This window comes from Emys orbicularis, chromosome 9, assembly GCF_028017835.1.
Source record: "Emys orbicularis isolate rEmyOrb1 chromosome 9, rEmyOrb1.hap1, whole genome shotgun sequence".
Classification (NCBI taxonomy): domain Eukaryota; kingdom Metazoa; phylum Chordata; order Testudines; family Emydidae; genus Emys; species Emys orbicularis.
This window is the reverse complement of record NC_088691.1, coordinates 83,311,530-83,338,261: the sequence shown is the minus strand read 5'-3', so window position 1 is coordinate 83,338,261 and position 26,732 is coordinate 83,311,530. Positions and strand designations below refer to the sequence as shown.

Here is a 26,732-nt window from a genome sequence, read left to right as displayed (position 1 = left end):
ACCATGAGATCATATATTCTAGGTATTTCTAGAGCATTCCTCACTGTAGAACACAACACATTGCAGGAGACAAAAGACTAAAATGGGGTAATTCAGAAGAAAATGTGTTGATTACATGTGCCATCTTAGCACTTACAGTACAGTAGACATTAAATAATATTTTCTTTTGTAGTATCTTCACACTATTACAAAGAACAAACCACTGACAATTAGCTTGGTCCCTATGCAATTTTAATCTTTACTCTGTGAAAAAACTTCAAGTTCTCCAAATGTAAACTTTATTGAAAAAAAATAATAGTATATAGAGACAGAAATGTTATGAATCCTCTTCGTTCACAAGTAAGGGTTCCACTTCCAATGCCACTAAACTGGGTCTTCTCTTGTTCTGCTTGCGATACATAATAAATTGTGCCGTCATCTGGATATTTTGGGTAAGGAAATGAACAACATGAGATATAAAGATGGCATTTTCTGCTCTTTTAGGAACAAAAAAATTGCCAGACCGGATGAAAACCAGCCATCCATCTAGTCCACCAACCAGTCTCGGACAGTGATCACTTTGATTCTTCAGATGAAGGAATAACTCTCTGCAGAAGATTACTATGCCTATAATGTTTCTTCCTAGCTAGTTAATGGCTAGTTTATACTCTGATGCATGAGGGTTAATATCCCTATTTCTAAACCATATGTGTGTAATCCTTCTTCAAATTCTGCTTCACTTGTTCTCAATTATATCTTACAGCAATGAGTTAGTCAGTTTTACCAGTGTGGTGTTCTGGGAATTTAAGATTACTATCTTGTTGGCCGTATTCAGAATTTTTTTTTTAACTCCAAGTGACAGAATACATTAAATTCAGATCTCCTCAGTTATGATGATCAAATTAATACATATTGGGCTGGATCCTGGCGCTCATTCTGGCCGCTATATATGTCACCGGTGACTTGCAGGAATGTAAAGAAGCCACAATGACCCCCAGGTGAAAGCTCCAGCACAGGAGCAGTGTATGACTGACATTGCCCTACACTGTACTCCCTCCTCCCGTAACCCCAGGCAGAGGGCTATGCTGGGGATGGAACCATAGAGAGCATTTCAGAGGCATTACGGAGAGTGGCCACAGTGCTTTGCACTTGGCCTGTTTGGGGCTGCAAAGCAGCCCATAAGCAGATGAAGGGAGCCTACCATAAATGAGAGCAGCCCTTGGGGGCCTGTAGGGGCTACTCTGATCCCCAGCCACACCCAGAATCTGGAGGCACAGAGACAGCTTAAAGATACCTTTGCCCCCCTCCCTCTAAGCCGCACGTTCTGTGCTGTGCCTCCTGGAGGTGCAGCACAGACTCTAACCCGGTATATACAAATTTGCTCACTTTAAAACATTCCTTTCTTAGCATGGTAAAGGGGAGAACCATGAGGAGAGAACCCGGTTTTTCCAGTCACTTTTTGCTAGAGGTTCAATTAAACAATGCATATTTAGTTTCATTTATTTGTATAACAGCAGTGCATCAAGGCTCCAACGGGGAGATCAGGGTCCCACTGTGCTAGGCACTAAACACATGCTCAGTAAGAGATGGCCCCTGCCCCAAAATAGTTTCTAGGCCAAATAAACAAGACAGAAGGTGGGAGGAGAAACCCACACAGGCACTGAGAGGTGACTTGCTGTAGGTGACTTGGCAGGTCAGGGCAGAGCTAGGAATAGAATCCAAGGCCAACTCCCAGACAAGTGTCTAATCTACTAGACCAGTGGTTTTCAACCTTTTTTCATTTGAGGACCTCTAAAAAATTTCAAATGGAAGTGTGGACCCCTTTGGAAATCTTAGTCTGTGGACACACCTAGGGGTCTGCGAACCACAGGTTGAAAATCACTGTATTAGACCAAACTACCATTAGTGTTTATATCCAACCTTGAAGGGGTTTTGGAGGAGGAGGTGAAGTGGATGGGGTCAGGAAGGAACTTTCAGTCATAGGGACCTGCATGAAAGGCTTAAAGGTCTAGGAAATGGATACAAGGGGGTATCTGTTTACCAGGTATCTTCACGCACACAGTACAATGCATGCCCTTATTCACACAGCTTTAGGTAAGACGGTCATACTACCACTATACTTCAAATCCCATTTTACAAATGAAATAGAGTTGCTCTGGGAGGAAACCTGGCACATCAGATCTCTCCTGGGAACACTTTAAACATGTTAAAATAACTTGACTAGTAGACCATAGCAGTGAGACGTTTGACGCTAAGGCATGCTGCTATTTCAAAAAATGTTATTGCCATAGAAGCTTGCTGGAAGGTGCAGGTGGGTAGGGAAGCAATTCTCTACATCCTAGGCACAGCCCCACGAATCACCCTGCTTTCCCAAAGCTTTACAATACCCCACCTCTGAAGTCCCTTCCAGCTAAAGACTAGTCAGGATTTCCTTCAGACAGTAGATAAGCACTCTTATTCACTGCTGTATTAACATGGGACTCTCCCTGATTAGAGCTGAGCAAGTTAGCTGCATAGCACTTCTGGCTTCTGTAGGTCAGGAAACCAAGAGACCTGGATTTTGATAGGACCTCATCCTGCAAGAGACTGAGCACCTTCTGAGGGTGCTGAGTGCTTTCATCTCCTGATGAAGCATTAAGAGCTCTTGTGGGACTGAGTCCTTCCACCAGTGTGAATAAGGAGTTACTCCACTGAAATCAGGCCATAGATCTGGGAGTTGGGACAAGTGTGGATCTCCTGCATGCCAGCACAGACTATCATACTTAGCCCATGACCATTAACTGCCTAGTGGCCTGTTTTATTTAATGAGATGAAGAGTATGGGAAGGAACCAATTCCAAATAACTTGCAATGTATAATTTCAGATCAATATTTCCAGCACATATTTTTATTACTAGATACACTTATTTGGGGATTTAAGGAATAAAATTAAAGACCGCTAAAGCTCTTGCATATGGAAGCATGCTTACTGTTCATGTCCATAACTTTCTCAATGAAAATGAAGGCCTGAGCATGCAGACAGCTTGGCTGGCTCATAGCCATACTAAATTGACAGAACCAAGTCTTGGACAGTCACTGTGAACTAATGGGTCAAAAATTTGTTTTCTAAGTATATAAAGATATTAATGTGCAATACGTGATATATGAAACCATCCTGAGAAAAACAGATGCTGAGAGAGGAGAAAGTTGTATGCTCAGTTGGGAAACTGCCCTTGCTGAATTGCCAGGTCAGGCTTAGATTCTCTGCATGATGTAATTGAATTACAACACAATGAGGTTTTGTAAAAGTATATAATGAATTCCAAACGGTTGCCCTGCAAATCACAAGAGGCAGGACTGATAAGACTCTGGCTATTGTTGCTTAGCTCTGGCTGACTATACTTATTTTTGGCCCTCTAGTAACAATGTAATCTGCAAATAACTATGCAGCATTTCAATGTAGTTTGCTGACAAAGGCCGGACCTAAAGTACTGCATGGCAAATAAAACAGAGATGGGGGGGGGGGGGGAATCTCTGTACTAGGGTCTGTCTAATCTAGGCACAAGGCATTGTTTTGGGGATTCAATTTACAGATAAAGACATAAAAAGGGGCTGGTTGGGAGGTTTCAAGATGGAAACCTAATGGCCCAATTCTGTCCATCAGCTACATGGGTAGATCTCCCACTGAACTAAATCTCCAGGGAAATCAGTTAAAGCTGCATCCATGTGTTTGAGGGCAGAGCTGGGCATTAACTACTCTAATATTTGGCGTTTTATAGTACTTTATGATGAAGCTAAAGTAACTGCACATTCAGCCAAACTCTTATTCCAACCCAACCCTGTACCTCAACCAAAAGCCAGTGAAGAGTCATGATTCTTCCAATGTCCCTAAATAGGAAACAAACCTGGACCACTGGGAAGAAAGTTCCAGAATCCCAGTTAATCTACTGAGAATGCCCTCCCCCAGCCATTTCAGTCTAGGGACTAGTCTCTTGGCTAACTTCAGCTGCCACTACAACAGACATATGTGCAAAAATTCTATAGCAGACAGTTATGGAGTAACTGGCTGACAGGGGAAGCATAATCCTAACCCAGTCAGTTAGAGGTTGGTTTTGTCCTAGCTACATGCTGCTTTGTATCCCATCTAATATAACTGTGGATGTGCTCAGAAATTAACTACCAGAAAAGAAAGTTAATCACTCAAAGGCAGTGATTTTACACAACTGAGACACCTCTTCTCCTCTGAAGATTGGGAGCTTTTTATTCCAACTCCCTCTGTTCCCAACAATCAAGAAAGATCCTGCTTACCTCTTTCTGATTTACTCATGACTGTCTAATGTGGTGTGTGAGTTTGCTAGGATTTTCTGCAACAAACAGAATGAAGCTCTCTTTGGAAAGCACTTATTTCCATATCTTGAGGACGTCTCAAGGCAGGAGGTCTGCTTTTGTTTCTCCTTTTCTCTTGATTACAAAGTTTCTTCAAATTCCCCAAGCCAGGCTGGAAGCATGTGTTTTCAATATAATTTGAACTGGAGGACTACTAGTAGGATTGGATTCAGACTCTAATCAAGTCAAAACTGAGAAATGAATGTCATGTGCACACAAGCATTGCGATTCTGGGCAGTTTGTGGCCAATATCAGAGTTCCTCTTAGGAATACATGATGGAAGGGCACGTACAAATATGCAAGTAGTGTACTGTCATGGTAATCAGCATCAAATTCTGATTTTCCTTTTTGTAAGTATAGGCAATTTTATGTTTCCAGCTAAGGCCAAAAATTTCAGGGCTTTGTTTAGGGAACGAAAGCCTTGTATGTCCAAACCAGGGCAAAGAGCCATGAAATGTAACAGTCTGCTCATGCTAGAGAAATATGTCATCAGTAATAAAACTACACCTTTTAATTTCAAAACAGGCAGTTATCCTCAGTAGTGTATTACCACTGTAGTGAAGTTCTGTGTTCACATAGTGAAGGACCTTTTACTAGAACTTCATGTCTTTGGATGCACAGAGCAGGGTTGGCTATCCTGAGTGAAGAAGTGAGTTAGTCAATCTGAAGTTTTAACAGTTGAACTGTTTACATGCTTTAAGCTGATTCTCAGACTTCTTTTCACTCTATCCCAACTTTACACTTTAAATATTGTATCCCTCTTCCTCTTGTTAGTTTGAGCTACTGACTTGAAGTTCTCAATCCAGACAGGTCAGGAATACCTCCTTTAAATGCTAATGCTTAGTGAAATGAAAACTGGAAAATCCAGGCTCTGAGTTCCATACAATTAGATGGTTTGGAATTCTGTATTTATTGACTCAATTGTTGGGATCTCAGTAGTAGCCAATAATCCACAGAAGCTTTCATCTAATATTAAGCAGGGAGGGCCTTGGTGTAACAAAACTCATACTACAGTTCTACTGTGTGCAGTTGCTTAAAGCAGTACAGTAATGGAAGAGGTTAGTTCACATGAAACTATTCTGCTGTGACAAAACCAAGGCTACGTCTATACTACTGCAGTAAGTCGACCTACGTAAGAACGTAAGAATGGCCCTACTGGGTCAGACCAAAGGTCCATCTAGCCCAGTATCCTGTCTTCTGACAGTGGCCAGTACCAGGTGCCCCACAGAGAATGAACAGGTAACCATCAAGTGATCCATTCCCTGTCACTCATTCCCAGCTTCTGCCAAACAGAGGCTAGGGACACCATTCCTGCCCATCCTGGCTAATAGCCATTGATGGATCTATCCTCCATGAATTTACCTAGTTCTTTTTTTAACCCTGTTATGGTCTTGGCCTTCACAACATCCTCTGGCAAGGAGTTCCACAGGTTGACTGTGCGTTGTGTGAACAACGTAGCTGGAGTCAACATACCTTAGGTTGAGTTACCGCAGGGTCTACATCGTGGGGGGTCGACGGGAGACTTATCTTACTCTTCTCGTTGGGGGTAGAGTACAGGGATCAACTGGAGAGCGATCTGCTGTTGATTTGGCGGGTCTTCACTAGACCAGCTAAATCGAGCACGGGTGGATCGATCTCAGAGCATCGATCAGGGCTGTAGTGCAGACCTGCCCCAAGGCTCCTCCTTGGATGTGTTGCACTTAAATTCATAAGGCTACTAAATAGGAGCCCAAATTCAATATAAAATGGGCTGGTTTTCCTACAACTTGCTGTATTCTCCCTCCTTATGTATATCAAGGTACTGCTGGTTCTTTGACTGGCTTTATAGACAAAACATGGAATTTTAACTGGCAAGGATAATGGGGTAGATAGTTATACAGATGATGAGTGGTAAGACCAACAAATATGTTACCATTCACTAGACTTATGAAACAAAGGCTCAATACTGTTCAACAATTTGCAATCAGTAAGAACAATTATCTTCCTAGAATGAGTGCACATATATAGCAATAACTAGCACGCTGGAAACACACACAATACAAATCCCAATTAAGAGAGTTCATTTAAGACCAAGCTCTGTCTGTTACAGCAGCCTGGCACGCTAACCCATGTTGTAATATGTGCTATTGTGCATGATTCTTCAAGCATAGTAACTGACTTTAAGATACACTTAAATGCATGGGTGCATATGTTTGTGCCCCTGGCGATGCACTTAGTTTTATGGGCAACTGCAGTGTATGTTCACTACATATTATGTTTTCAAAAATATCTTAATATGCTTCATGTTTGTCCTTTACCTCTAGATGAGTCTGGCAATAAGCTGATTTAAGATACCTTTAAAAATGGGCCAGTTTCAGTTATAATCTGCCTTGTGCACTTGGAAATAATTTTTGTGCGTTTCTCAGGTATTAAACACACATTAGCCATGCACAAATGGGAGGGCCATTGCTCACGCCTAAATCTGAAAATTTGGTCCACTGTGTATTGATTACAAAAAGTAAAGCTATCCAATGTAGCTTTAATTTGGATACCTTATTCAGATTTACTGGCCATCTTATAAAACTGGGCAAATCATTTTTTAAAAGATGTTGTTTCACAATCAGTTTAGATGCAGAATAAAAACCATATAAAATACCAATTCAATCTCAAATTATCCAATATTTACAAACACACATTTGAGAAACTCTTGCTCTAACTGGAAAAGGATACAAAAATATCTAGAAACAGAACTCCAAAGCTCCCAATGAGCCATGGAAGATGGTGTAAAAAGTAGAGGTTTCTGAGAGATTCAGCTGCAGGCATCTTTAAAACAAGGCTCAGTCCATAAGTACAGTTTCCCATCATGGCTAATGCAAACAGCAGGTAAGATGTGCCTTCCGTGGATCTTCTTTGGAACTACAAATAAATATAAAAAAAAGGGATAGGAAAATAAAAGTTGGCACATATATTACAGTGACCAGTTATGGATATTTTCCAGTTATTTTACTTTTTAACATGCCCCCCAAAATTCAAACACGTATTCTTTTCCAGCTAGAAAACATTTACCTATGTTTCTAATGCTTCTGCCTCCATTAGATCTATTACTTTCTGCACCAGAATAATCTAAATCAGTAGTAATGTGCATAGTTCTGGGGAATAATGCACGTTAACTCCTGCAGCTGCAGAGCAGAATGGGACTCTAGCGCATTATACAATGTTACTGTTCATTTCTTCAGAAATCTGTTACTCCTTCACTTTCTCCAGTGGAGCATTTTGAAAATGCTGTAATAGCTTAGTTCAGAGAGGCCTGCTGGACTGGAAATAAACTGCAGTTCACTGTGCCAAGTCTTTTTCAATGTAAGATCAAAATGCATTCCAATGCCTGTCGTTCTCTGCATATATAAAATCTTTCACTCATTGATAAGGCTAAGATTAAGTCAGGGGTATTTTTGGTAAAAAGTCATGGACAGGTCATGGGCAATAAATAAAAATCCACGGCCTGTGACCTGTCCATGACTTTTACCAAAAATACCCCTGACTAAATCTCTACTTCTGGGGCCCCATTGCTCTGGGGGAGCCCTGCTGGGGAGAGGGGGACCTGCTCTAGTGTTGGGGGTTGACTGCCCCCCAGCCGCTGCTGCCAGGGACTGCTCTCTGGATGCCGCCCTGGGACCGCTGCTCCGGCCGCCTGGGGGACTGCTGCTGCTCGGGCAGTTCCCAGGGCAGCCCCAGGACTGCTGCTCAGGCGGTCTGCGGGACCAGCCACTGCTCAGGCGGTTCCCAGAGCCAGCTGGCCCATGGCCTCCCGAGCAGCGGCTGGCCCTGGGGACCGCCGGAGCAGCTGGGCATGGGTCACTCCAGCAGTGGCCGGTGCTGCTGGCTGTGGGCTGCCTGAGCAGCTGGCCCTGGGGCCAGCTGTTCGGGTGGCCCTGAAGTCAGACGCACCAGCCCCTGCGGAAGTCACGGAGGTCATGGAAAGTCACGGAATCCGTGACTTCTGCGACCTCTGTGAAAGAATTGCAGCCTTGTTCATTGACAGTAGGAAGATTATGAAATCAATAATGAGATCTTTGAAGTCACAGTCGATTATGTTTTAAACTCATTGTACTCTATAAAACTCTCTACATTGTTTACTTACTTATTTAGTAGAGAACACTTGGCAATCTAGAGCTATAAACTGCATATTTGTTTTTCATGTGCAATGCATGCCTCTGCCCCAACCTTATAAATTCAGATCTACTTCTCTTGTCCTCTCTGAAAGCTGTGCATCTTTCTGGAATCTGCACCTCTCTCTTTTTGGGGGAAAACAGTTTTCCTTCCTTGCCTCTTCCCCTTTCAGATAGTCCCAAATGCAAAGTTCAGATTTCAAATGGAAATGGAAGTTTGTGTTCAGTGAGAGGAAGATTCCAGTGCATCAAGCAACAGGAAGCACTATACAATTTAAGTGAACTCTCTCAAAAATATACTTACGTTTTTATACAGCTGGGGAAATCTAGATCCCAAGTAAAACATGCAAGATACATAGCCACAAATGAAGCCTGACATTTCGATCATACCAAGAGTGTTCTGAAAAACCAACAAAAGCACAAAAAGATTTTGGTTAAAAATGCCTTTTAGCATTTCAAGAGGTTTTAACTTACAGCTTAACTTCCTCTCAAGGCCTGCATTATGGCCACTGGTTTTCTGGAAAAGGACTGGACCAGAACTCCCTTCAAAGCAGTTCAATGCTGCTGTAAATGGCCAAAGAGGTGACTGCTAGAAAGAGTTTGATCTTTATCTCAGAGTGGTGCACATCAGAATCAAAGCTAGTGACATGCAACAGTTGGGATTTAAATGCTAAATATTAATGCAAAATGCATCTATGCTAGATTTGGTGATTAAAGTCAAAATTAAGAACTACAGCAATGGCCAGTGAAAAGTTAAGCACAGTGTGGCAAGACAGCAGGAAACTTAATTAATTTTCTACTGTGTTCAACAGGAATCATGTTAGTTTCCCCACTCTACTACATTTTGAAAATAAGAGGCTTCCCTGCTGAGCAATGTAGTTTGGATTACTGTATAGGTAATAAACCAGCACTATTATGAAGATTGGCAAAATGATGGAATATACCCCTCTAGGGGTGCTGGAACAATTTTTATGGTGTGTGTGTGTGTGCTGAGAGACATTTAACCAAACTGTAAACCATGTATATAATGGAAACCACATCAAGCCACAGGCAGCACCCCTAGTTCCAGCATCTATGTACCCCTCAACTCTCGTATTAGGCAACAGTAGATACATTTTTTATTATTATTATATGGAGATATACCTATCTCATAGAACTAGAAGGGACCTTGAAAGGTCATCGAGTCCAGTCCCCTCCCTTCACAGCAGGACCAAGTACCTGTCCCTGACAGATTTTTGCCCCAGATCCCTAAATGGCCCCCTCAAGGACTGAACTCACAACCCTGGGTTTAGCAAGCCAATGCTCAAACCACTGAGCTATCCCTTCCCACATCAGAGGGTAAACCTGGGTTTCCAGTCTCCAAATGAGTGCCTATGTTAGCTAGTATCAATGATGAGAAGGTGCATTCATCTGTCACTCTAATTTACTACAGAGTTGTGCGTCCTAATATATCTCCATTAGCAAGATAAAGTGCATCTTAAAAAGCATAAATTCATAGCTTGCAAAATTCAAAAGAGGGACAATATCTTCTCAAACTCCTGCCCCTACTCAGGAGAAGGGATATTGCATTACATGAACTATGCTCCATTTGTTTGCACTAAGTCATTACTTCATGTACATCTTTTTCCTCAGTAGGCAGGTACAATAATTGAAATAATGCAGCAGTAGTCTAGATCTAGGAATGGCATTAAGAAATATTCTCAGATTGGGAGAACTGTGAGATTATGGTCCTCACTCTTTTGAAGGAAAATCTAAACAGGTTGGGGAGAGGGGAGATTCAGGGCAAGAAAAAGAGCCTGCCTTCTTTCAGAAGATGGAGAAAGATTTCTTTAGGTACAAACTATGAAATCCCAGTACAATGCGAACTGAAAGCTTGCATGAGTGTACTCAAGATTTCTTTAGGAGAAAAAAGAACTCAATTCACTGTGACAGATTTTAATGTCTCAATTAATATTTTCAGGACACAAGTTTAAAAGAAAACAATAGTGATTTTTACTACTGCCTTAAATGACTACCAAAAAAATCAGTTAATTAGTATATGTAGCTAAACATGTTAATTACAAATAATTATAATCATTTCAGAATTTCCACTTATACAAACTGGAAAGCTGTGTAATGCTTAATGGGCTGCATTTTAATAATACCAGCTGGAAATACAGCCTGATGTCAAATATCAAGTCAGGAAGACTGAACTGCAAGACATCTCCACAGCTGTTTTTAGGCAACTTCTATATTTTTGGGGTGGGGGTTTGGCATGTATCCTTCAAACAAATACCCATAATACCGCGCACACAATTTCTAAAGCAATTAGGATCATCATACAAATTCCTAAGAAGCATATCCACAATCCTTATCAAAATTTTATTTATAGTCTTTTTGTGTAGGGGGGAGGTTAACTAAAAAACAAACTACCTTGCTAGCTTCCAGCACAGTACTCTGGTCTTGGTTTCGTAGCAGTAGCTGACTGGGTAAAATTACACACAATGTTATACACATCAAGACCCAGGTTACACAGAAATTCTTCAGGTTTATGCTGCCTACAATAAAATACAGTAAGTCAGCTGATAAATGACTTGTTGGCTAGTAACATTGCTATTTGCAACATCTACACGTGAAGATAAGTTTCACATTCAGTCCACTTTTTAAACTAGCTCCTACTAATACGTTCAGGTTTAGCTAGTACAATGCTAAATACAACAGAACAGAACACTCTCTTTCCACAAGTATTGACTAAACACCCCAAATACAAAGACATTTGGAATGTAAATTTCATTCCATTTTTGTCCCAAAGGCTTTGCTGTTAATACAGGCCCATCCAGCAAAGCACTTAAGTACATGATTAACTAAGCATATGAATGGTCCCACTTACGTCAATGGGACTACTCATGCTTAAAGTTAAGCATGCGCTTATGTGACTTGCTGGATTGGGGCTATAGTCACCTACAAAGGATTTCAAAACAGCAGAAAATATGATAAATAATTCAGTAGATAAGGTACCTCCTGTATTATAATACAGTAGTGCCTACAGGCTCCAGATGAAATCAGCACTCCACTATGCTAGAAGCTGTACTGATATAAAGTAAGAGAAAGTCCCTGCCCTATGAGTTTGCAGTCTAAACAGCCAAGACAAAGGACATATTACTATTGCCATTTAACAGATGGGGATCTGAAGCACAAAGACTAAGGCCCAGATATTTAAAGATATTTAGCTGCTGCTGCACTCCCATTGACTGACTGTCAATGGGATCTAAGATCTTAAATCCCTTTTGAAAATGAATCCAGTCTCATAAATCAATTAGACTGCAATATTGAGCGCAGCACCAGCTAAATACCTTTAAATATCTGGCCCTAAACGACTTGCCCAAGGTCACACAAGAGTCTGAGGTAGAGCTGGGAACTGAATCCAGATCTCTGGAGTCGCACACCACCACCTTAACCTCCAAACTATCCTTCACCTTCTAGTTAGGCATGAGTGTCTAAGGGGCACTTATGAGTGAAAAGGGGCACAGCAGCCGGAACTGTGAATTTCTCTTTTTTTTTTTTTTTTTTTAAGGTTATGAAATAAAAACAAGAAAAATCAGAGCTAAGGACACACCATGTAATCTTAATCTTGATGTGGTTAGATATTGCATGGATTTAAGAGCAGTTCCATATCTGTTGCCCTTGGTTCTTTATTCAGCTGGGCACGTCTAAGTTGTAACTCTGTTTTTATTACCTTTCTTAGATCTTTAGTTTTAATATTTACATTTTGACTTTAAAATGTTACTACTGATATGGTCTGGTATGCTGTTCTTCCTGAACTTTTACAATTCGAACAGAACTTTGACTGCTATTGCAATATAAATGGAAGACTGAAAATTTTCCAAGATTAAACACTATAATTATTGGCAGGATTTTATGAAGCAATTCAAGTAATTTCATTCCTTTTCCATTAGGTCTTTTTCACTATGTATAGTTACAGATACAGAACACATGAAAATGTCAAGATATTTTATGCCGTTAGCAAATACAAAATAAAAAGTCCAACTTTGATCAAAATCAGGGAAACTAATTGAACAGAGCCTAATGGAAAGAAATACAAGCTTTCAATCTTCTTTTTACATATGCTTAGATAGCTGAAAGTAAATAGTAAAACTAAGAAATAAGCTAAAGCAAGCAACTAGATTCCACAATATTTATTGCATTTTTTTTTAAACACCTATATAAAGTGACAGTCTTACATAGAAAATACTCACAGCTATTACAGTATTTTGCCAACTAGGAATATGTAAAAATTCTGAATAGACTAGTTGAATTTGGGGACAAATATAAATTACCCTTCAAAAATTGTAAGTCATGCCCTAAGGAGGAAGAATGGGATTTTCACAGGGGCCTAAGAACACTTTAACTGGGATTTGGGTGCTCACCTCCATTTAGACCCCTCTGAAAACTCATACCTAAAAGTTCAAGAAAAGTATATCAAGGACCAAAGTATTCCACTTCATATTGTGGTAAATGAATTAACTGTTGAAAATCTTACATTTTGTCGTCTTCTGATTCTTGAGCTTATAGTAGGCAAACTGTGAGATCACAATTATGTCCATGTTAACATAAAAGATGGCAGTGACGAGCTAAAAGAAATCATAAGATGCACCTTCTTATACATTCAACAAAACAGGACAGTATTTTTGGAAATGATTTACATGATGTAGAGAACACAGAGATGATAAGCACCAAAATTTTGCAAAAAAGCTGTTTAGGATACAAACCAAGTTAGATTGCTGCAGTGTACTGTAGTATATATTTGCAGTAAGACAAATTCCTGGTCTTTAGACCTGAGGCAGCATAGAGCTTGAGCTATGCAGTCCAACTACTGCTTCAACTGCAAAGGTTTAAACAAATTTTAAAGGAATGTGGCACAATCCCTATCTGGGCTAGGTATTGAATCCCTTCCCTTGCCCAGAGATGTGTCTCTGCCCCACCCGGGAAACCAGAAGTTCACTTAGGAAGGCAGTGTGCACGCTCACGGCCTCCCCCATACTAAAAGGGTGTGGCTTTCTTTCCTGCTATTTCCCAGCTGGGGAGATAGAATGAGTAATGCTGCCTGAACAGGGATCTTCTGGCTGACAGCTGCAGAACTGTGTTATAAACTGGAATTAGACTCCACCCAGTCCTGGTCTCCCTTATGGCCTGTGACAGCCTTCCAGGTTATGAAGCATACTTTTTTTAAAGCAAGAGGGGAAGGTAAATCGGTGAAGGTTGCAGATCCAGCTAAAGTATCATTGGTATTTTTCACAGAGAAATCTTCCTATTCCTGCAATAAGTACCCGTTTCAAGTTATTCACGGATAAACCCATTATTTGACCTAGTTCCTTTCCTTTACTAATAGACAACTGGCCAAGGAAAAGGGGTAAGAGCTTCAATTTAAAAGGATATCAGTGGAATCTCCATCATTGGGTATGTTTAAGAGCAGGTTGGACAAACACCTCTCAGGGATGGTCTAGATAATACTTAGTCCTGCCTTGAGTGCAGGGGACAGGACTAGATGACCTCTCGAGGACCCTTCCAGTTCTATGATTCTAACTTGGAGAACTGGTCTGAAACCAACAAGATGCAATTTAATAAAGCCAAGCGCAAAGTACTTCACTTAGGACAGAAAATTCAAATGCACAAATACAAAATGGGGATCAACTGGTTAGGCAGTAGTACTGCAGAAAAGGATCTTGGGTTATAGTGGATCACAACTGAATGTGAGCCAACAGTGTGAGGCAGTTGTGAAAAACCTAATATTCTGGGGTGTATTAACAGAAGTGTTGTATGTATGACATAGGAGGTAAATTTTCTGCTCTTCTCCACACTGCTGAAGTCTCAGCTGGAGTACTGTGTCCAGTTTTGGGATCCACACTTTAGGAAAGATGTGGACAAACTGAAGACAATTCAGAAGAGAGCAACAAAAATGTTCAAAGAGTCTGACCTATAAGGAAAGGTTAAAAAACACTGGATATGTTTAATCTTGCGAAAAGAAGTCTGTGGGGGACCTGGTAAGTCTTCAAATATGTTAAGAGCTGTTATAAAGAGGACTGTGATCAATTATTCTCCATGTCCTCCGAAGCTACGAAAAGAAATAATTGGCTTAATCTGCAGCAAGGGAGATTTAGGTTAGATATTAGGAAATGTTTTCTAACTGTAGGGACTGGAATAGGTAACCAAGGGAGGTTGTGAAATTCTCATCGAGGTTTTTAAGTACCAGTTAGACAAAGATCTGTCAGGGAAGATCTAGGTATAGTTGGTCCTGCCTGGGTTGGGGGATGGACTAGATAACCTCTCAAGGTCCCTTCCAGTCCTACATTTCTATTATTCTAGAACAATTTGATTTTGTTGTTAGACTACAAAAAGTTAATTGACTCCACTCACTCCCAACCCGACTTATTAGGGAAACTTACTTTGAAAGTAAACTGAAAAATTCCCACTGAACTTTTATCAAATAAAGCCCATTTAGTCTACTTAAATGCTTAATTGTGTGAAATGGTTTATGCAATACAAGTAACAGTATAAAGGGAACTAGCTGGTGATACAGAATCACTCCTACTGTGCTAACAAAGCCACACAATACAAACTTATAAAAGGGTGATAATTTCCTTTTCTAGTATCTGTTTCTCTCTGCAACAGCAAAAAAGATAAATTTTCAAAATGATAAATCATCATGTAGAAAAGCTGATTACCTGAATTGGCAGTTGATTTGTTAAATAACAGCCTATGAAATTTGTAAGGTCCCCACCAATCCAACACAGCAAAAAGCCCAGAGAGAGTGCTTGGTCCACTTTTCCATTCTGATAAGCAACATAAATTTGACTATGAAAAAAAAATCACAAGAGATGCAAACATGAAATGTTTGAATTCTTTAAATACATTTTACTTTAAAAAAGCCCAGTCATGAGGAATTTCCTGTAGAGGGACTAAGTGACTAAACTAGTATTTTGAAAAAAATAAGTCCAGCTCACTATTTCTGGTTCTCTTAAGCCTAGAAACAAAATGCTCAACCCTGTCCCCAATACTGCTTGCTTGCGTGTTCTATTTTTCCATGGCATGGAGTGAAACACACCATCTGTTGGACAGCAGAACTAAGCTATTAGTGTTTGATGTATAGTGCTGTAGTAACCATCTTTAGTAATGCTGAAACTAGAAAAACATTCACATTTAGCAATAAAATGGCTAGGGATACACAAAGCTTCTATGAGAGAGGGTTTGAGAGTCTATTAGGCAGATTAATGCAATTCTCACCAACGTCACAGTTTTAATGTAAAGATGCCTTTCAAATAATATTTCAGAGGCTCAAAGGCTCAAAAATGGTTTTATTCTTCATGATTTCCAGACACCCTTTACTAGTTCAGTAACTAATATTCTCCCTATGCGAACAGATTTTTTTTATTTGGACTCGATTCCATTTAGTTGAGACATTTTCATCTACTCAACTCCTGCCATCCCCAGCCTGCATAAGCACCTCACACTGCACTGCAGAAATGCTGACTGACACTCTGTTTCTGACCCTTTCTCGGTCCCAGTGTCCATTGACCAGGAGCAGCAGGATAGTATGTGTGACATAACATGTGGTTTAAATAAATATTAGTCCACTCTCCACTAAAGACTGCAGGTGTGTGCACACATTCAAGTGTAGGGGAGATGAGGTGAGGGTGACATAGGCCATGTACATTACCACTTCTGTCGGCCAAACTTATGTCCCTCAGCTGTGTGGGGAAAAAACCCACCCCCCTGAATGACGTATGTTTGGCTGGCATAAGTGGTAGTGTGCACAGTGCTATGTTGGTAGGAGAGCTTCTCCTGCTGACATAAAACCACCTCCAGGAGCGGTGTTAGCTATTTTATCGATGGGAGAGCTCTCTCCCATTGGCACAGAGTGGCTATACGAACGATCTTAAAGTGGCGCAGCTGCCTCGGTGCCGCTGTAAGCTCGCTAACGTAGTCATGGGGCCTTATTCTCATTTGCTCTCAGGGGCAGAGATTTGTGTCAGATTGGCACAATAGAATAAGTACATCAAGCTCTTTTGCCAACCACCAAATACTGTTCTAAACATGAACATCATACTACTTTGGCATATGCTATTTTGCAGATGGAAACAGAAATGTATCCAAGATCAACTTTAAAAAGGCAGCTTTTGAAAAAGGCTTCAGGCAAGATTACTTGTGTGAATCTGAAGACTGCTTAAGATTTTAAACTTACGGTAGTGCAGCAAACAGAAAACAGACAATGGAAATCAGTCCTATGACAACACTCCAGTACTCCCACGCATTTTCTACACATTCTTCCAAGAGATGCCAAATCCATGGTGTTCCATTTATACACAATCTCCTATTCTCTACTGGAGAGATATTGAAAGCATGTGTATACAGCTGAGGAGCCATCATTCAAGTGCTGAGATTCAATTTCAGAAGTTTATTTTTGCCTCTGTTTTTACCCCATGCAAATCCGCAAATCCGTTTATCAATGCTGAATATCCTCTCTCTCAAAAGACCTCCACATCCAGACGGATGACTTGATATAGCAGATATTTCCAATCTTATAAATGGACCTGCCAAATTCAATGACACAAAATACAGTCAGTGTGACTATATCAATTTAAAAGACCAAATCAAAGTTTTCAGTAATTTAGCCACAAGAAACATTGTTTGGGAACATAAAGTCAAACAGAATAAAACTGCAAATACAGACTCTAACCCATAATGCACTTGCTTATATTTACTGCTTATTAAAAAGGACAAATGGCACTGTCCAGAACCAGGTATTACACAAGCAGATACTGTACAGGTTACTCCACACAATGTACAAATGCATAATCCTAATTTACGTCACCTGTGGCATTCTAGTACCTTTGGTAGAGACTGACAGTTGTGCAGTGGTACCAAACTTTAATATATCTGTAATGTGAAAAAACTATACACTAATCAAGCAACTCACTTCCCCTTCAGACCAAAGCCAGGTTTTGAATTGAGGCCTCTTAGGGTAAGATTAGCCCAATGAAATAATGGGCTACCAAATACTCTTTTTAATGATAATGGGTCAGATTGTGAACCCCTCATTCACATGAATACCCGCATTGACTTCAATTTAACTGCTCATGTAAGTATTGCTTACCAGTGCAAATAAGGGCTTCATATTCTGGCTCTCTGATATGTGTATGCATTAAAAAAAATAAAAGAAAAAAATCTGTTACCACAGAATTTGTTCATGATGTCAGATAATTAAGAATAGGATTCTGTTTAAACTTGGTCTGGAGTCTAAATAACAAAATATTGATTTCTTGTAACTTTCCAAATAAGTCCTCCACAAAACATCATACTCTCAATGGATTTCTAAAAATTGTTTTCCCTTTATTATAAGTTTGGCAAGTTTTATATTTCTGTATTTCAAGTAAAATACCCAATATTTTAAACTTTTTTGTTGTTGTTTGCTTCAGCTGGTAAGTTACATTTATTACTTGAAAGGCTCAAGAAACCTCAGTTTTTCTAAACACAAATAAGGCATGCCTCAGCACTGAGTAAAATTAAAACAAAGAGCTTTCAGGAAGTACAAGTTTATTTTCAATATGCTACTGACCAAGTATCATGGAATGAACTAGAAAACAAGCTTTCCAAGAGTGTTCTGGAGGTGTCAGTAGCAACTCCAGAGTGAAGCCTGCATGAAGATACCACAGATACAGGGTATGAAATCCATATATTGTACATGTGGGAATGGGGCCAGGAGGGGAATTACATGCATCAGCACCACACTGATAAATCTTACTCTTAGGTTAATGACAGAATTTCATGAAAGTCATTTCAGGTTTCTAGATATTTTATACACACACTTCCAAGTGCATAACAGGAATGATTAATATCTGTGTGAGAGCACACTCTTCTACTATAGGTAACACAGAACCATGTTAGATTATGTAGCCAGTCTGTAAGGGATTGGGTTGAAGCTGTTTTTATAATACAAGAAGCTATGTTCAATGTCTTTTGAAATCTTACAGGTTGAGGGCATAGAGTAAATGCTGTACATTATAAAACTGGGATTATCTTTACCCTTCCAGGGCCTGTTCTATATTTCCATGAGACCTCTGGTAGCTGTGTCATCATAATGTGGTGCAGGCTGGGGTATCACATTGCAGATGAAGCTGGATAGCCTTGTAGGGGAATTGATGTCACAGGACCTATAAAAAAAATATACAAAAAAATGTTGACATTGTACTGAATCCCCCATTTAGCCTGGCTAGTGAATGGTTCAGCACTTATTGCTAAAGTTACTGATCTTTGTAGCCATTTCTGCAAGTCACTTTTAAAGTTTAACAACTGTGTGTGGATGGTTACAGGGGAAACAGGCATGTTTTAGATACACTTGCTTGATCCTGCACCACTGAAGTCATGGACCACACCAATTGTTAGGCATGACGCCAAAGGGCAAGCATCTTCAATCATCCAGAAAGTATTATTCTTGTGATAGATTCTTACATTTTGTAAGGGTTGGTTAACAAGCAATGATCTGTGCACCTACGGCACCCATATAATCTGAATATTTAGCAGTCAGATTCCATTTCTCACAATGCCTATTTCACAGATCTGTAGAATGGTCTAGATAAATGAGCAGTTTGATTAAACACTGTTCAAAACTATGGTTCCAATGCTGAATAGCTATGTGGGTATTGAGTATAAGCAAGCTAATAAGGACACAGTCACCTGACTTCACTGTACGTTAACCTGTCCTCTTCCACCATGGTGCCCCCCACCCCACCCCCAACAAATAAACAAAACTGCAGCCATTACAGAAAACCAAACACTTCAAAAGGTGGTGGAGACTACATGGGTCACAGACACTTCCCAGGTGAATGAAATCTTTGTCTTTGCCCTCTTGCCACACAACACATTTAAGGCATGTGGTTATTCAGGGATTATTTTTACTTAACATTTACGTGGTACCCTAACTTCAGTGCTGGCAACTCCTGTGAATTTGTTGTAAGTCTTTCAGTAATTGTTTGTTTCTCTTAAAGCTCCAGCTATTGGAGTAATTTTGCACAGTGTTTTGCAACTCTAAAAGTCATGATGACAAAATCATCAGCTCTATTAGATGCGGGGACCTCTGTATGTTATCCACCCAGCCCTACTCACTATGACAAAGATCTGGGTAAGGCTTAAAACCCACATTCTTCTGTTGCTGCTGGGATCATGTTATTCCGAGGCCAGGGTCAGTGTCCTTTTGTTCCTTTTTGGGGTTGTTTTAACTCAGTTCAGTGTTGCACTGGGAAATGCACTGTAATGAACAAACTCCCATACCCATTATGATGGTGGAATATTGCAAGATTTCCTGGGCTCAGACCAGTTTAGTCCACTTGAGGACGCTAATACACCTTTTCTTCCCTTCTGGACAGAAATTTTCAACTTTTTCTAACAACTTCTTAAAGCTCATGAGTTTACTTTTTTTCATTAGCTTCCTCAAAACTGACTACGTTCCCTGAGGAGAGACAAGAGGATAAGGAGATAGGTACAACAGAAAGAGAAAAATGTGTTGTCTGAGTCACCAGTGATAATAAAAGGAAAAGAAAATGTATGGAGGCATCAATCTTTTGCTTTCATCACAACTCTATGTGCACAACACTGTATTTCTGTAAGAGAGTAAAAAAAAATTTTTCCTCTAGAGATTTTACTGGCTTTTCTTTTAAGATTACTGTACATTACTGTAGTTACTGCCATTCAGTCCTTGGAAAAAATATTCTAAATTACATTCTGTTTCTACCATAATGAATGACTTAGACCACAGTACTCAGATCTCAGAAAGACTTGTAATAAGGGCTTGTCTACATGAGGAAATTGATCAGAAGAGCTATTGTGCTTTAAATTCCCACCCTACCTTATCCCAGAAAACTTCCCTAGGTAGACAAGCCCTAAGTTTATATTGAGGAGAGGAAGGCTGGCCTTCTAGTAAAGTGGCTGTATTAGGACTCAGGAGATCTGCCATAAACCTCCTGTGTCTCCTTGTGAAAATTTGCCTTCCTGCAACTTTCCCAAGTGGCCACTGAGTTTTGATTGCCTCTCTTCTTGGATGCCAAGCAATGAGACTCCCTTACAGGTGCCTGACTATGAATTTATGGGTTTGAAAGTGGTCCCCCCTCAGTTTCAAATAATAATATTGACTAAAGACAGCTTGAGACTTTGGAAGGTAAAAATCAGTTAGGAATACATAAATACAAATATTGCACAACAAAATCAGTGGAACTAGTCTACGTGATAAGACTTACGACTTATTTCATTCACTTGATCCTCCTATTTTATTCCTACAACTCTTTCATGTTCCTAGTTTCTTTAAATAATCCTTTTACTGGTTGCATGCTCTCAGCATGGATGATTGTCTCTTTAGGCTCACCAATCAAATATGTATGTATCGCATTTGGAAAAATATAATAATAATAATTGTTTTCAGTATGGAGCTCCCAGTTTATCCTGGTAAAATTCAGCTGGAGAAATAAAGTCAATTTTTGAAAAGGGACAAGCCATCCAAGAGCAAGGTGAGTAGTAGCAGCATGTGGGCTAAATGGCCATCTCACAGGTACATTGAAAGACTGAGAACGCTGGGTGTAGGTCAAACACAAGCTGCCCAAATCCATCCCAGAGGCCCTTGCCCTGGTTCTCACAGTCTTTCCAAGAACAGGAATCCTTCAAAGGTGCCACTGGGGGAGCTGGCATAATAATGTATAGAGGTGGTTATTAAACTTTTTTGTATTGTGATCCAATCAGAAACAATCTTGGCAATATCATTCTCATAATCCTGAGCCCATAACTTCCCCGAGGCAACTATAGTACTGGGTCAGAAGAAGAAAAAGTAATGAGGATGTATTAAAAGCCAGCAAATGAAAATAATTTAACTTTAACCTGGATGCTGATGTTATTTTGTTACACACACTTCATACCAGAGCTCTCTTTATTTCCTGTCTCTGAGGAGGGCCAGAACTTTACATTTAGTTCATGAACTCTCCTTCAATTTGCTCTGCCCCCATGTGCATTTGCTACTCCTCCCTGCAATATTTATTCTGTGCCCTCTGTAAATGTGATCAGCTGAATTTACACCACAGAAAGGTAATAGGCAGTCATGTATGGCCAGAGCCAAAGGAAGATCAAAGTGGAGCTGTTTGAGGGAGGGAAAACAAATCCAAGAGGAGGGCAAAGCAAAGCACCAACCTGGCAATAGCTACCCAGCTTCCTAGCAGGAAATCATCAGGTAAAGGGAGGGAGAAGCCCCAGTCCCAGGCTGAAGCTCACGGGCCTTTGCCTGTTACCTAGCTCATCAGAAGGTCCCTTCCGGGGGCACAAAGTCCCTGTGAAGAGGGAGGGGAGGAAGTGAACCCCAAAAGCACAATAAAGAGCAGGGATCCCTGGGGCTGCCCCCCCCTGCAGGCAGGGATCCCTGGGGCTGCCCCTCACTACCCCCCTGCAGACAGGGATCCCTGGGGTTGCCCCCAACTGACCCCACTGCCTACACGGGGATCCCTGGGGTTGCCCCCAACTGACCCCACTGCCTACACGGGGATCCCTGGGGTTGCCCCCAACTGACCCCACTGCCTACACGGGGACTCCGGCCCCGTAACCTCACAGCCCAGCGCGGGCGGGGAGGGTCCCCAGCGCAAGCCCTGCGCGGCTCCTTGCAGTCGAGCCCCAGAAGAACGGGGTCCCTGTCCCCGGCCTCCCTCCAGCCCCTCGCCTCCGCACGCAGCAGGGGAGCGCTAACCTGCCTCTGTCGCCCCATCGCGGCTGAAGCGCCAGGCCCAGTCCAGCGCCTTCCCCAGCGTCCTGCCAGCCGGCCCGGCCCGGAGGCCGCTCCCCCGGCCACGCCCAGCCCCGCGCGGGGGGAACGGAGAGCTCGGCAGCCGGAGCGGAGCCAGGGCGCCCTCTGCAGGCAGCTGGGGGTGTCTGCCCGTCACACGCCAAGCGCACAGCACCACCGACTCGGCACACAACACAGACACTCACTGACGCAATGCCCACCCAGAGGGAACCACACAACACACACAATTGGCATACAGACAATACACACACACACACAGCTGTGCTCAGGCACTGGCATGCACCCACAGCACACAGCCATGAACTCTGTCACACACACACCAACCCACTGTGACTGACATCATACATTGTAACCCAACATAAACAGACCTATAGAAAACATACATGCACGGACTCATAATACACATGTAGCGACAACATACACATACACTACTAGAGTCCTCGGGCGGCTCTAATACACAGATACCAATTGCCACAGACACACATTCCATATACACGTGGCATACACGCACAAGAGAGGTATCCGTACACACCCTGAGTCAACATACCCGCACACAGAATTGTACCAGTAACGTGGAACACTATGTAATTTCATCTCCATATAGGACACCATTAGGCTATAGGAGATAAGCCTTTTACTGGTTAGTTGGGGAGGACAAGAGAAAGGATTTTCATCTCCAGCTGATTTGTGCTTAACGGTTTCCACTCAGTGGCTTATGACTGACACCTTCAACTGCCAAGGTCTGAATACCTTTTATTATTATTTTTAACTTTTTTGGTGCTTAGCGTATTCTGAACAATTTCTAAATGAACTTGTAATGATTTGGTTTCTAGTACTGCCCTCTGCTGGATGGAATATATATATTTTTACCACATACTGTTTATGGTGGTGATATCAACGCGGTAAACTACAAAGCCGTGTGATAAATCACATTTATCATGCACCACTGACTGCCTCACTTGCACTTTGCTCATTAATCCATCTCCACTATGACTTATTCCAAAGCCATGTTCAAACAGCTGCCAGTTTTTAAAAATAACTTGAAATCCTGGCCCAGTGACAGATTTAAGGTCCAACATCTCATGAACCTAAAGGTCTAGAAACAAGTGCTTTGCCTTACTGGAGAAGCTGGAAACTACTCTGTGATTTTTACAAATGTTTGAGGCTCTGATTAAGAAAAGTACTGAAGCACATGCTTTTCTGAATAGGGATGCTTTATTAAATCAGGGCATAAATGCTGGATACTTCATGCAAATTATTGGTTGTATTGCAATAGCTGCATAAAAATACCATAAAATAACCTTACACCTATGGCCTCAAAATGTGGCAAATGAAGTTGAATTAGGTTGTTTTCCCCCAGACGAGTGAGCTGAAGGAGTAGTTGTTACAGCTCAACTAGTAGAGAGAGATTGGTTTCATACCATCCATCTATCCTAATCTGGTAAATAGTAGTGTCACACATAAATAACAGTTCATTGCATGTTTCTGACTAGCAATGGATACTAAAATTAAATTTGTAACATCTGATAGTTTGATGATCTGAGTTCAGTTCCCAGAGAACAGATGTCTATGCCAAACACCATCACCACAATTGGTACTAATTGGCACCCTTCCTGGCTGTGTCAGTAGAAAGGCCAAGCAATGAATCGGAATGGGGACTGAACTACTTTCTCATTCCTAGAGGTGGATGATCAGGCTTGGTATAAGGAGGAAGTTGCACCTATTTACTCCAGGGATGAGCTTGGACTGTGGTCTTTCCAGATCTGGGCTGTACTCTCTCTGCCCTGAGGATAAACAGAGGGCTACAGTTTCCAAGGCTATCAGTCTAACACCTTTCACAAGCAGTGAATCCACTAAACGAGAGAAATAAAAATGTCCTGGGATTTTTCATGGTTGCTATGCCCTCTGAATACTGTGGTGACATTTCTGATGTCTTTAGAGCCTGTACTTTATATTGCTGACACTTAGTGGTGTCTGATATACTTTACATGTTACAGGCTACCTTAAATGCTACCTTAGCATTTCTCTAATAATGGCGCAGAGACTATGAGCCAAGATACTAAACAGTCTAATGTACAATCCTGGGAGCTTCATAAGAGGTGTATTGTAAAGATGAATATTTAAAAAAATATTTTAATAGGGAAGAGTGTTATATAAGATACTGAATTTTTAATAAATTTTTACTTTCTATTTTCATAGAGAGTCTTTATTTCTATATTGTTTGTGGCCTGGATAATCAGTATACGGTTGGGAAAATGCATAAAGACAGGCTTTAGGGTCTATTGTTCTGGTTTAATTGCTGCTCAACCAATGATTCACTGTTGGTTTTGGCAGTTGAGCAGACTTTGCTTGGCACTGTAAATTTTCCCTATTTATGTCTATGAGACTCATCTGTTGCTGACTGGCAAAAGCAGGCAGCTTCTTATACATGTACAATAGGAGCTAGACTTGTAGAAGGAACAGTTTATGTGCCTTACAACAATCTACCTAAAGCACTAATATAGCATCCATTACCATAGTAGCTGAATGCCCTATTGTCTTTTTCTTCACAACACCCCTCCGATATAGGGAAATGCTATTACCCCCATTTTAAAGATGGGGAAATGGGGCACAAGAAACTAAGTGACTGTGTGGTGCACTATTGAACATGAGTCTCTTAAATTCTAGGCTAGCACCCTAGCCACTGTATCATCCTTCCTAAGTTCCTATATGATGATTACTTACGTCAGAGCTGGTCAGGAAATCATTTTTCCCCTACAAAAAATGTTGATGGAAACAAAACTTTTGTTTTCATCAACATTTTTATTGAAAAATTCAGGATTTTGGTATAAAAACCAAAACCTGGATTTTTTTAAAGTGTTCAACAACTGAAAAAAATCTATTCTCAAGTTTTCACAAAAACCTGAATTCTTTTTGATGAAATGGATTTTTTTGGTGAATATTTCCATTTAATCAAAAAGCCATAAACCATCAAAAAAAGTTTCAATTAAAATTTTTTGGTCATCTCTAGTGTCAGTATAGTTAGTTAAAAAGGGAGGCGTTATTTCAATTGGAGTTTTAAAGATATAGGACACCATTTTCCAAGCTAAAATGATCTAATATGCAAAATCTGCATATTAACTGTTCCCATGGAAGTTTTACATTTCACCATCAAAATGACATGCATATGACATTATGTTCATATGCCTTGAATCTCTTAAGTTTGTATTATAATACTAACATATTTATATGCCCTTTCTCACAAAAAGTCATGGGATTATTTACCATATGAAACTAATTATTTTATACTAACCTGATTAAACATAATTAATTAAATATAAACCGTTTCCATTTTGATATGAAAGTTTTAATAGATCTGGGAAGGGTTCGGAATAAGTAGTTAAGTCAGCATCACATACAAATTCTGTGACAGAGTGCAGGGATAGAATCTCATTCTTCAGGGAACCAATAACAGCCATAACCATAAAGCCATCCTTTCTCTTCCTTCAACCCTTTGCCTCATTTATTATACACCTTCCCAACTTCTAGAACAAATGAGCAAGTGGCCTACTGACAACAGCCTCCTTTACTATACCACCCTGAGCACTGTGCATGCTGTGCTCTGAATGAGGTTGGGCTTTTGTGGGAAAAAAATATGTGATCATGTAACTGTATAATAATGCATACACATGAGACGACCACATTAAGACTGCACAGGCAACCTTAATTCTGGTATTTCTTAATTTTGAGTGCTTGACTTTGCAACCTTAGAGTTATTTTAATGTGTATGGTGGTGGTGGTGGGGGAGTAGGTTGTTTGTTTGATATAATTTCTTAATGTTTTACAAAAAACAGATTGAATTTTTTTTTCATCATATGGAACTGTATTGAGCCCCTCAAATTAGGTCATCAGCAGGACTCAGACCTTCAGAGTCACAGCATAGATCTCTACCATTTGAACAAATCAAGTAAATGGTAGCAGCAGTAAGCTGTTATCCTGTATAGATCAGAGACTAGAAGGGAAATGAGATAAACATTTTGCCAGTGGATTTCACAGGTGTTTGCTGGCGGCAGAGGAATGTGGAGACTGAGGATTTGTAGACTCAATTCCAGGTTCTGTAGAGGAGTGGTCACTAGTGGTTAGACCCCTGTGCCCCAGCCTGTCTCTTTCCTCCTATCCAACCCCACCCCTGGGCTGTGCCCCACCTGCTCCTATCTAACCCCCTTCACTCTAGCACCTGCCCTCTCCCCCTCTGCTCCTATCCAACCCCCTCCTCCCCAGCTCCTGTCAGTCTTCCTTCCTACACCTGCCCCTTTCCCTGCTGTATTCCACTGTGGCTGCCTGGACACCAGCATGGTGAGCATTGAGTGCACAGGAAAGACCGTCTCCCTGCTCTCAGTTCTGGTGCTATAGTGGCCAGGAGGACCAATTGCTGGGAAAGTCTTGCTCAGCCCCTGC

At 40.9% G+C, this 26,732-nt stretch overlaps 1 protein-coding gene across 4 annotated transcripts; it reads right to left on the bottom strand.

Moving 5' to 3' along the window:
* Positions 1-243: 243 nt before the first annotated feature.
* Positions 244-22,310, bottom strand: LOC135883619 (lysosomal amino acid transporter 1 homolog). 4 transcript variants are annotated; one of them, XM_065410835.1, is made up of 11 exons: positions 21,692-21,766; positions 18,548-18,675; positions 17,619-17,650; positions 16,707-17,055; positions 15,190-15,319; positions 13,008-13,098; positions 12,895-12,924; positions 10,901-11,025; positions 8,793-8,888; positions 7,053-7,238; positions 244-418 (listed from the first exon to the last, which is right to left on the bottom strand). In XM_065410835.1, exons 4-11 carry the CDS (start codon positions 16,889-16,891, stop codon positions 317-319), a joined length of 945 nt encoding a protein of 314 aa, XP_065266907.1. In that variant the 5' UTR covers positions 16,892-17,055; positions 17,619-17,650; positions 18,548-18,675; positions 21,692-21,766; the 3' UTR covers positions 244-316. The 4 variants fall into 4 exon arrangements, with proteins under 4 accessions (XP_065266907.1, XP_065266906.1, XP_065266905.1 ...); XM_065410834.1 differs by lacking the exons at positions 17,619-17,650; positions 21,692-21,766 and adding an exon at positions 22,239-22,310; XM_065410833.1 differs by lacking the exon at positions 17,619-17,650.
* Between the last annotated feature and the right edge of the window lie 4,422 nt (positions 22,311-26,732).